The sequence below is a fragment of the Colias philodice genome, chromosome 6 (genome assembly GCF_061535455.1).
Source record: "Colias philodice isolate Cphi_HAF_F1 chromosome 6, ilColPhil1 Martin Lab GWU primary, whole genome shotgun sequence".
Taxonomy (NCBI): domain Eukaryota; kingdom Metazoa; phylum Arthropoda; class Insecta; order Lepidoptera; family Pieridae; genus Colias; species Colias philodice.
Genome location: NC_143091.1, coordinates 2957781 through 2970958, shown reverse-complemented (window position 1 = coordinate 2970958; position 13178 = coordinate 2957781). Strand labels below are relative to the sequence as shown.

The window sequence follows — 13178 nt, the reverse complement described above, 5'->3', positions numbered from 1 at the left end:
ATGGTAGAGTCGTAGTAGTAAACTCGAATTAAAAATTGTCTCTCAAGGATCTCTTTATTTGTACATAAATATAAAACTTGAAAGTGTAGATAGTAGTTACATAGGTCTATAAGTTAGAGTTTTTTTCCCAATTGGAATGAACTATACTAATATGAAATTAACAAGTGAAATGTAGATAAAGTCCTATTCAATCAATGTTTGAAGTGACTGCTTTGGTTATTTCTACCTCAGTGAAATAATTGACAGAACATATAAAATTAATCAATGTAATATCTTTACAAATAGAGGCAGAGGCTAGGGTCAAAAGACAATGAACTTTTAAACTAACAACAAACGAGTAGGTTTTACTTGCAAAATAAGAAATCTTAATTGCCCTTTAGCTATGTATTTAAAATACTACATCATGTTGTTATATAATTTCTTATTGTGAAAATCTACTTGATTTGTTATAAGAAAGAAGATATCGTTTAGTATTGATTGACGTCGACATTTAGATAAATAGGATTGTAGGTAACAGGTCAAATATGTATGGTGGCATATTAAATAATATTTTAAATGGTCACTATATGTTAGCTAATTAATATTTATTGTCATATTAATGATAGAAGATAGTACTGTATATTGTTTAAATTCGCAATTTCTCTTGTATTGATACTTTTATTATAGAATCTATTGTTTTAATAATTACATCTATTTTTTTTGTTTCGAAGAATATTTGACTTTGTGTAGCTTTCTTACTCCTTCAGGTATAAAGAAGGCCTTCATTTATTGCAATGTTTGCTTTATTTTTCATTTGTGAATAATTGCATAAAATTTCTTTCGAAATTATACAATTTTTCCTTATTTTTAGGGATATATACGAGTACAATAATAAGTAAATAATTTCTAAACAGGCATACTTAAAGTAAACACTTTTTTAGTAGGCCATAAACTTAATGTCACTTAGAGGTTAACTTGATGAGCAATGATGAGATTAATCGGTCAATAAGTCGTAGGTCAAGTTAACTTATGTAATAATTGCACAAATTTACATAAAATTGTTACAAGCATGTGTTTACGTCTAAGTACTTTGAACATGTTCATAATACAAATATCTCATAACTTTTGTTACGTCTTTTTGAGATAAGATAATCAGATTTTGAGAGGATAAATATAAAATATAATAAAATAGGATAATAACATAGGATAATATTACAAGTGTATTTTAATTAATCCTACAAAAAATGGGTTGCAAATTAAGAACCTTTTGTGAACGTCACTAATAAAGCTCCTGTAATAAGTATTGTTTAATCATTTACATAAACATAGATAGGTTACCACGCTAGTGAAGTCAACTTATGCTAATGTGCATACCATAATATAATATAGCCTTCAATGCCTCAATTAGCAAATAAGATTTATGTTTGCATAATCTTGTTGAGACCGATATCGTCCATATTGTATCATATTGTCCAGAGAAACTGAATACATATACCTACTGCTGCTACGAATTTTTTATTGTATTATCGATCTCATTAAAATTATATATTATTATAGAGCTATTCAGATCTATATTATTACTAGATTTCCGCCCGCGGCTTCGCCCGCGTTTTCAAAGGAAAACCCGCATAGTTCCCGTTCCCGTGGGATTTCCGGGATAAAACCTATCCTATGTGTTAATCCAAGTTACCCTCTATATGTGTGCTAAATTTCATTGTAATCGGTTCAGTAGTTTTTACGTGAAAGAGTAACAAACATCCATACATCCATACATCCATACATCCATACATCCATACATCCATACAAACTTTCGCCTTTATAATAGTATTAAGATTAAGATTGATTCGAAGCTTTAATTCAATAATATTTTCCTTTAATCTAATACCATAACAACATATTGTATCAGTGATTAGTCAGTGAATACTGCAATCGTTTTGAAGGAAAACGGGTTGAGATTTGCACTTCTAATACAAACATCTAGTTTTACGTCAACAAAACAAGACTTAAGGTGCTTACTATTTGCAAATGCAGTAAGAAATGTAGGTAACGAAGTAAACCTATTACTTATCGAATATACCAATTACGTATAGTGCAAGAGTATAATCTGGACCGATTTATATAATTTGAAAGCGATCCATTTCACTGCAAATTCGTTTCTAGTCACGATTAAGTCGCTCGTGACAGCTAACAACTAGTTGTATTCTAATTAGAACAGATAAGTGCAAATTATCTCCGTGTCTTGATGTAATACAGCGTAATAGTACCTAATAGTGTTTAAGCCAGGGTAGGGTTAGGCAATGGCTGTAAAATAGCGCTTTCTGATGCATGGATTTATAGGTGACTCAAGGGAGGAGCTTTAGCTCCAGTGCAGACTTACAGAGAAGTTAAATATAGAGCACAATATTTTATAAAATATGTTGTATTGATCTATAGTTTAATTCGATAGGAATCACAGTTGGCTAAATAAGTGGGATGAGGAAAAGTGCATTTCAATTATTGCAAATGTTAAAAATAGAAATCAACCTGACGCAAAAATACCTTCTGTTGAAACTTAACTTCCGTCTCTAAAATATAGGTCAGTCTAGCCGGAACAATTGCATAATTTGATAAGCGTTTTGTTTATTTGTCACTGAAGTGGACCGATTGTTTGGGCATTGCGTTAGTCACGATTCCGAATGGTTTCACCGGCAGGAGTCAGGTTGGCCACTGCGCCTGCGCCCACTTGTCAATGGCGTAATATTGTGGCATTTAGTGTTGCAAGTTGGGGTTATTATTAAGCTTTGTAAAGGATAAACAATGATAGAATGCTATGATAATAATGATAAACAATGATAGAGGTGTATATAGTGTTACTCATTGATTTTGTAAAGTCGATTGCTTTTCTGTCTGTAGCACAATTTGATGCTGATAATAATTAGTGGTTATTCATGCTCACTGTTTTGTAGGAGCTTTTATGCTTAATAAATGACCTAATAGTAATTAATCAGAGTCTTTTCGAAGATTGTGAAGGAGCTTTTATCGCCTTTATACACACTTATAACTTTCAGACGTTTTATGTACGATTGCATAATTGCGTTTATTGCGTCATGAATTTGTTCTGTTGTCGTTTACCTTAAGAGCAATTAAAATAATTTATATAAATGTAGGTAAGTATTATAAAAATAATCACGATTAAAATACAAACCCACTTTACCGGAATTCCTTCGTTCATAAACTTCAATGGATAGTGTAATTGCAGTACATAAGATAATCAGGTACATGGAAGTAAAATGTCAAGGATTTCGAGTTTCAAGTGATCTATATAATAACGAACTCATATATAATAAATTTAACTGGCCAGGATACTATTTACCATATAATCTTACCTCGGGAAGTACTTAGCATTTAAAAATGAAATAAAAAATAAAGTACTACCTGTTAAAAGTAATTATGATGTAAATGAGCATTTATGTGGTTTTTCTATCAAGGTTAATCTTAATATTAATGTTAATATCTTAAACATTGCTGTTATTGAATGGTTCAAATATGAACATGTTGGTTCAATTGTCAAGGTAACAAATTTTAATTTAATAATAAAAAGGGATCATAGTATACCTTCAATATATTAAACACTTTCATGCACTTTACAGTACATTTTTATTTATTAAAGAACTAAAATAATTTTTAAATAGGTTCAAACTGCAATGCATACGTCATTAGGCAAGAGATTGCTTTTCAATTTGTCTAAGCTTTTACAAGACTTTTGAATGTCACTGCATTATTTTTTATAGCATTTATATAGACCTTTTCCTTGCAGTATTTTAAAACATTATCAATTAACTAACTTCTAAAACCTAATTCACATTCATTTGTTTTTGTTGATTCCTATTCTAATTTAACCTTATTCACCAGACACGGAACAACTCAATTTCGCAAATGTTTATTGTTACATAATAGATGTTTATATAATAATAACATCGGTATTTCTCATTTTCTACGAAATTGCCAATTATATTTTCCGGTATTTATTAAGGAATACGGAAAGGGGAACGGATATTTGGAAATATACCTATTACCTATACCTACTAATTAGTTAGTCGCAAATTAATGCAAACAACTTCATACAAGTCGATACACTTCATCGGTTCAATTACCTATTTTATATTAAGCAAATCACATTGAAATCCTACTTATTAATGCAAGTTTCACATATTTCTACTAGCTCTACCGTATCTTAGTTAGTAAAAATCTGGTCATTTTCCTTGCAAACGAGCAGATTTATGAATAAGATCACTGGAATGTAGAGTTTTATTTAAATCAACAAAAGCGCTTCATATGTTACCAACTGAATGATAGAAACAAATCTATACTAATATTATAAAGCTGAAGAGTTTGTTTGTTTGTTTGTTTGAACGCGCTAATCTCGGGAACTACTGGTCCGATTTGAAAAATTCTTTCGGTGTTAGATAGCCCATTTATCGAGGAAGGTTATAGGCTATATATCATCACGCTACGACCAGCAACAGAAGTGGAGCCACGGGGGTGAAACCGCGCGGAGCAGCTAGTGGTCTTATAAAAATAAACATTCTAATTTGACCACTGGCATGTCCCGTGTATATAATATTATGTAGATACCTATTTGTTATCATATCTCATCTCACCTTTCAAACGAAATCACTTTTTCTATAAAAATAACAGAATACGTACTCAGTTTTTACATCAAACATTTTATAAAAGCTTCAGCAAATGCCCTTCGCTATGTTGTAATAATTATCATTGCAAATAGGGAACATAAATGTCATCAAGTCTTACATTACGTCAGTTGATCTTAAGGTGGGAAAGATCATTTTCATCACTGCCATATTCTTGACATGTGTGATACTAAAATGTTATGTGCTAAGAGGGTAATTATGGATCTAGTGTGTACCTATTAGACGAAAGATTGGAGCACTTTTGTACAATTTAGAGCGTAATTTGACAAAATGTTAGAACGATGTGTGGCAAAATTTAATGCTACGTTTAACGCCACGACAATAAATGAAAGCTCATACATTTACTTAATTGTATCAAAGTAATCATGACTTTTGACAACACATAATTCGGAAAAAGTCGTGGTATGAAATAGAACAATAGTTTTTTCCTTCCAACTAGAAAGTCACAAAAAATATTCTATGAACACGAGAAGATCAACCCTCCTCCAATTTATTATCAAATCTATATTTAGTTCAAGTTAATACTTTGTTCTAGAACATTCACGAACGTTCGATTCAGAAATGCACCCGTGAATGTTATTAATAATTTATTGGAGCAGAAATCAAGGCTATTTTTGACGTATCATTATAGGTATTGTAAACTGCAAATAGGCATTGCATTCAATGATACGGGTGTTAGATAGGTTTCAGCTAAAGGTCAGCGGGACACGCCTAGTCTGCACGTTTTGATTGTTGTTATAATGATCTTGAGCAATATTTGACAATATAATGCAAAAGGTGCACTTAAATTTAATGCTTGTGTATTAATATAATGTATAATGAACCAAAGAATGGTATTATTCGCACGGAATATTATTCTGAGCAATGTGTAAGCAAAGTATGTTCGTACTTAGTAACTATTGAAAAATAAGACATTTAATGAGAAATTTAAGACGATTTTTAATCAATTTGCACCCTGCCTTGAGAATAATTGGATCAGAATTCAGGTTTCCCTTATTCAAGGGTGGAGAAGATACATTCATCTGTTTTACTGATAATTTGCTCAACAGCCTTCTAGGTTCTGCAAGAAGTTAGTCCCCAACGAAATCAACCCGAAGTCAACGGTCTAACTCACGCTATAACCACTGTACGAAGGAGGCTGTCACCTTTAAAATATATTTGCACATGAAAAATGTATTTGTTAATAAATAAGGCGTTATATAGCAATGCGTGTTGCACGTTAGCCTGTATAAAATATAAATCATAATGTAATAGTGGCTGTCATCGCCTACTCCGCACTGTGTATCCTAAAGGCTACCTCGCCTACACTACTACGCTTTTAACGACCTATAAATTACTGTTATTTTCTATTAGAATGGACGCAAATAATGTATTGGTTATGTCTTCATACAAGTCTTTTAGTAATTTTCATTCAAAATAGTTATAGCTATTAATATGAAGAAATTTATTTTAAGGATATGAACACCCAATTGTGAAAAGAAAAAAATACATACTTTTTATACGGTTGTCAAATAAGAAAAGACGTCAGCTGAAACTAATCTAGTCGTTACCTACACTTGGTGTTCTTGAGGTGTAAAAGCCATTTTCTAAAGTTAATTCATTCATGATACATATAAGGTCGAAATAATTATATAATCGAATACAATGAAACTTATAGAGTATCTACAGTACAGCTGCACCAGTAATAAATTGATTAAACTAATGAGCATTCGACCGGAATTTATATTGTTTACAATTTCGAATGCCTTTTCATCCATAAAAGGTTCCAATACGGTTCGTTTTAAATCCAATTAAATAGTAACAACCTATCAATTCCAATGTTTAGGACTTCTCGATAATTGTAGGCGTATTTATGTAAAAGTAAAGTGTAAAGCATTTGCTTTAGAGATCTAAAGGAATGTAAATTACGAGTAATACCGGCCAAATCAATTTTTACTGCCCACAACAAAATAGTTAAACCTTTTTTACTACAAATAGAATACGACTTGAACAGACTTAGGTACGCAAAGTAAATAAAGTCAATGCTCTTATGAGTGGTTATATGCTAATTTAGCAACATATATTTGATATTAAAAAATAAAAAAATCTTGAACAAATCGTAGAAATTATAATAACATATTATAATCATTATCTGAATATTGGCATGCAATTTCATTGATAAACTTTGTAAAATGTCACAACAAATAAACTCATGTTTCGTTTTTTCAAGGTATACATGCATATTCATTATTAAAGATTAAGTCTCTATGCATTTTATTTTCTTACAAAACCTACCCATTATTTTCAATGAAGGCTTCAAAAATGCCTGAGGATATTGCGTCATATAATGTAGCCAAATAACCCTCCATTTTCCATACAATCATTATGGGCATGTTCTAGTTATGAAGAGAACTTTGAATACTTACGCCCTAAGTCACGTTCATCGAATTAGTTGATTGATTTCGATATTGACGTTGCAACAGCTCTATCGATTTCTTTGTTCGATAATTGGAGTAACAGCGCGCTTGTTAGTATGCAAATAGGTGTGTTTATGTTTAGTAACCTCTTTTTTGTTACTCTGTCTTAATACGAGGTATCCTCGTACTTCTCTACGGCTTTACTGATAAAAACTTCTAGGCATTTAGAAAATGTGCGACATGTATGTAAATAATACTTGCACTTACAAACACTATTAATTATTACAAGACATACCAATTATTGATTAATATTTATAAATTAGTGTAAACACATTGAGAGAGCAATTCCACCTAAAAAGGTAGAGCAAGACTAGGCTTATACAACAACAATAATTCAATTGCAGTGCTGATTGTCAGTCCATATTATTATCATCAATGTTTTGTTTTGTTAAAAAATATTAGGTAACAATATATTATAATTTTAAATAAACCAAAAATTTATGACGATCGTTACCTGAATTATTCTTATCTTCATACGACGATGTATCTGCAAATTTGAGCTTGTTATAAATATAATGTATTGAATGTAATTATGCAAGTATGTATTGAATGTGGTATTTAATCAAGTTTTTGCAACCGTCATCTTAAACTTTTATAAAATGTCACATTACCTTAAATGCCTTAAGTAATTTCCTGCGTAAGAAGCATTAATTATTCATAATGTTATATGCTAATTTACAGATATAATATACATTTTTATATTTTATTCAGAAACATAATAAAAAATATAAAACACCAGCCTGAAAATAAAACATATAGCATTGTTCAAGAAAGTGCATAATTACATACGATTCAGCAAAAGAAATGTAAATACCTAAATGGAATGTGTAAGAAATTATTTTAAACAAATTTTTGCTTTACTACTTAATTACAATAAATCGTGAAAAATATTGTTTCTTTTTATTTTAATTACTGTATTAATGTGCCAGAATCTGTACAGATCTGAATAAAGTCAAAATACATTTTGATGGCATAAATATCTTACCTATTATTTATTTATTAGTATTAATAATTATCTTAGTTGTTCTCGCAACAACTAAATTAATGATTTTGAATTGATGTATATAAGTTTGTTTACAATATTTCAGTCATTTTATTATACATTCTTTTCTCATACAAGCGACAAACTAAAGCTGTATAAAGGACGTTTACACGTAATTTCCCGCGTGAATGTATAATACGTGAGATGTGACGTCGTTCCTAATCCCACCGTCGTGATTGCGACAACGTGACACTTCCCAAACGTGATAACTAATGTACATCCCTCATTTGATGTGAGATAAACTCTAATTGCGAATGTCGCTTTCCCTTATGCTGTAAAATGTGTCTTCACTTGCGTTGTAATTAGATTGAAAAAGTGCGGTTTTAGTCTCATAGTTAGCGCCTATTTATCTTAGCGTGATGATATTTAACCTATATGTGTCCTCGATAAATGGATTATATCACACGGAAAGGCTTTATTACACCGGTCCCCTAGTTCCTGAGATGAGCACGTTCGTCGTTCAACCAAACAAAGTCTTCAGCTTAATAATATTAGTATAGATTTGTGACGACCTTACGATCTCCATTTAGATTTGACCAAACAGATAGTCATGTCCAAAGAGATATTAGGATTTGTAAATCTCTGTATCTTAGGATTATTTATTTAAAATAGAGAGCTAAATAACGCAATAGCTGCAAGGCCGGAAAATGCAATAGTGGAGCGTTATCAAGATCTAATTAGATTAGGGAAGACTTTTAATTACACGCTTACAACATTTTGTCGGATTATCATGAAGTGTAAATGTTGAAAAATTACTCAATTTTCTATTTAGTAGCTAAATTGTAAGCAATTTATCTTAATATAGGATAACTTTAATATTTTAGTCCGCTTTTCCTCCTTGATATAAGTCGATATGTATAAGTAGTGCGAGCTTCAGTAATAAATTAATGTTGATACTTGTAACTTTTTCCTTCCTTATACCTTTCTAATGTACGTGTCCAAAATTTACACAATTTGCCAGTGTTCTGAAATTTTATTAACTTCCAGAATGTTTTGGGGCACACGACCGTTCCCGGCAGCGCTCTGGCCCGATCAGGAGCGTTCCGGTCGCGGCAAGCATCAAAAGGGAGGTAGACTTCGATTGCCCCGAGGAGTTCGGCTACTACCCTCACCCTACCGACTGTACCCTGTACTATGTGTGCGTGTTTGGTGGCGCGCTGCTTGAATCTTGCACTGGTGGTCTGATGTACAGGTGAGCGCAATAAAGTTAATGTGTACCAGCTAACATAAATAACACGTCATTAAAAAGCAGTATTTTCCTTATATCATGGGTAACATGTTTTCGAGGTTAAAAATAATTTGTCTTCCAATTTGTGTTCCCCTCGTAGATATTACAGGAGCATCCTATTTATTGGATTTTTTTTTAATCTGTGCTCCAATCACTTCCAGCCACGAACTCCAAACATGTGATTGGCCGCGCAACGTCGGTTGCGACGCCACTGGCTCGGTGGTAGCCGAAGACTTGGAGCGACTGAACGAGAGAGAGCCACCCCCGCCTCCCCCGCCCCGCCGCAATCCCCCGCCGCCGCCGCGAGTTCAGCCCAACCCTATTGTCACTTCACGAGGCCAGCCTAAGTACAGCCGCCGAGAAGAATACGAAAAAGTGAGATTACTAATTCATAGTGAGAAATACTATCACTTTCCAATCAAATGACGATATACTCTGCCACCTAATTGTTGTAGTAATATTATAAATTACCTTGTCCTGCTTTATGGTCATCATTTTAGGATTTTCATAACTTTCAACTATTAATTCATAACAGATAAAATAAAATTTAATTTGAAACTTTAACTTACAAATTAAACATAAATTTACAGCAACAACAATTATATGCCGAGGTAGAAGATCAACTTCCACCAGTCGAAGAAATCGAGACCGACAGACAACAGAGAGTATACAGAGGACAACCCTCTACTATAGGACAGGTTCAAAAGGATAGAGACGGCTACGCAGCGCAACCTATTTCCTCTGGACGAACACTGAACGCAAACATTATTCCCGCTTCAATAAATCAGAACAGTAAAATCGGATCATTTTCATTTGGCACTCAGGTTGACGAAAGAAGAGCGCAAACCGCCACCCCTGCACCTCAAACTTACAGGTATATAAATCACTAATTGACAAGTTTTAATTGCATATTTACCAAGATTCATATAAAAACTAAACATTTAATGACTAAATAAAATAATTATGATAATTTCAGTGGACCTACTCACGAAAACGTGACTGAAACTTCTGACAGACTTGTTGACTTCATGACTAACGAAATTGAAACTGATGAAATAAGAGAAAAGATTCATTCTAGGCGAAAGCGTGATATTGTTGATAGTGCTTCAGATTCTAGCTCTAAAAACAATTCTTATATTGTTGATAGAAATGATAACGATCAAACGATGGAATATATTGAAGTTGATACCGAATCTATACTGGATTACAATGACGAGCAACTTGAAGAAAATGAGAGAGGGAAGAGACAAGTTAGATATTACTCAAAAAATGGTTATAAAAATCCTATCAAAAGTTGGCCGAATACGAAACAGATAAAATATGTTGATTTGCAGCAGTATAACCCCAATTATAATCCAAATATTCAAAGTTCTCGATACCAACAAGTTTACAATAATGACGACTTAAGTAACGTTCAGCGTACTCCATCTGCGCCGAGTAATTATTTTCCAACAGGCAATTCATACCTTTCATATCAGACTGATAATTTTCAATCCCAACGACCGTTTAAACCTAGTTTACCGGATATACCAAAGCAAAAACAATCTCCAACAAATATAAACACTCAAATTATTACTAAAAGCCCACCAATTTCATCACTTCATAACAATGATAATCCATTTTCGTCTTTATCGGGTGGTTTCTACAATAATAACCAGAATAATCAAAATAAGCATCATAATTTTAATCCGAACGGACAGTACTTATATCAAACAGTAACACCAAAATACCCTTCTTATTCTGACTCTTCTCAGTTATCCAGTACATTAGTTACTGGAAAACCTGTACACGCTTCTTCAACGATCGCCCCTGGTAAATATCATTCGAATTATCAAATCGCTAATGGTCAACAAAATAAATTTAATAATGCAAATGACCAAAATACTGTTAATATCAGGCCTCCCAAGGCTGATGAAGAGTACGATGATGAAGATGAAGAATCAGACGAAGATGAAGATGAATCAGAAGAAGTTTCAAATGATAAAAGAACAAATTTTAGACCAATTTCTTCTCAAATACCCCATGAGTATAAACACCCTAAACATAAGTATGCTAATATTGACAATCCATTCGCCAGTCCTGATTTTAATTTTGACGACTTTCTTACGAAACTGAGAGAGAGCCACTATTCTGTCGTGGGAATAACAACAAACAAACCTAAAATTTTGTACACTGATGGATTTTCTTCTACTCCTTCCCAAGGCCAAAGGTTAACATTTCCGGCATCTCCTACATATAAAGTAATCAGCACTCCAAAGCCATTTACACCTTCAACGCATTTAGGTGTTGTTCATTCTTCGACACCTCAACAATTTCAACTAACCTCCAATTCACAAAATAATCAACATGTGAAAATAAAGCCACCGAATTTTAAAGACGATCGTCAATTGCCTTTGACTCACAACTTTGATACGCCATTTCAAAATATCAATGAATCACGAAGTACTTCTCCGAAGATTCAAGCACAATATTTACAAGAGGTTACCCAAAAACCATTCTTTACCGTAACAAATAACGCACTCATCTCTAGTACAAGGAATACAAATTTCTTAAATCATCCATCGCCTTTCGTTTCTAGTGAAAATCCCTTTGTATCGTCAACGATAAAGCCTAATCATCCGTTTGTTTTTACGTATAAGCAGTCAACTCCTAAACCATCTACAACATTAGCTAGTCAACAATTAGCTGCTCTTCAGCAGTATTGGAATAACCCGTCTACGGAGTATTCACAATTTTTAAAATCTACTCTTAGACCGAATTATGTTTCCGATATACCAAATTTAGAAAGTTTGTTTAAACAAAGTTTTCGTCCTTCTCCCCAAGTGATAACGAGAGCACCAGAAACAGTAAGAAATCCAGTTATTACTACAACTTCAACAACCACGACTACCACAACCGTTGCGCCGCCTAAACGTAAACCTATTCCAAAGCCATCGCCAGAAATGATTGATTACTATTATGACGACGAAGACGATCAATATTATTATGAACCCGTTGTTAAACCTAAATATATGCCTAGTTCTGAAGTTAAGCCGCAACGACCACCAATGGCTCAAAATTACGAAGAATATGACGATTTAAATGAAAACAAAGTAAATGCACAGACTACAGTACTCTCTCGACCTCCACCACGTAGACCGATAAATTATAATTCATATCAGCACGACAGTGTGACTAAAAACTATAATGACGTATCTGATATAACTAAGACACCTTTTAAACAATCATTAAAAAATATAAATGGTAAAATACCTGTTCCTGTTATGATGGATTATGTGACACCTAATGGTGTGCATCCCGAACTTAACGATATTGCAATGATACATCACGTTTCACGCAATCGTACTATTCATATTCGAAAACCAATTAATAACGAAAATCCTTATACATTAAGACCACCGAAATACTTAAATCAAACAACATTGAGACCTTATACAGTAAGGCATAGATTAGCTAAGCCAACCACTGTTAAAGATGCGTCAAGTCAAACTGACGACACGAGGCAAACCAGAGGTAAAATACGCCACCACAACATTGTAGCAGAAATGAAATCAACAACTCCATCTGACAGCTTACGACAAGAAACACGATATACAAAGACTGGTCACGATGACAAAACAAACAGGTAAAAATTGACGACTGTATGAGCAGTGTATAAATTATTTAAGAGTACATTTAAAAAGGTTTGAGCCGCACTGACACTAACTTAATATATTTCTTATTATAATAACACTCACCACGTGTAATACTTCTTCCTTGTAACTATGACCAATGACATGGTG

General features: G+C 32.9%; 1 protein-coding gene across 4 annotated transcripts in view; it reads left to right on the top strand.

The window, feature by feature from the left end:
- The window catches only part of Cda5 (Chitin deacetylase-like 5), a 78050-nt gene that overhangs the window by 54144 nt on the left and 10728 nt on the right, over window positions 1-13178 (top strand). For all 4 annotated transcript variants that reach the window (XM_089696072.1, XM_089696069.1, XM_089696070.1 and 1 more), the window contains exons 2-5: window positions 9156-9360; window positions 9558-9771; window positions 9987-10270; window positions 10373-13021. In XM_089696072.1, coding sequence (XP_089552198.1) covers window positions 9156-9360; window positions 9558-9771; window positions 9987-10270; window positions 10373-13021 — 3352 coding nt within the window. The remainder of the gene's footprint in view (window positions 1-9155; window positions 9361-9557; window positions 9772-9986; window positions 10271-10372; window positions 13022-13178) is intronic.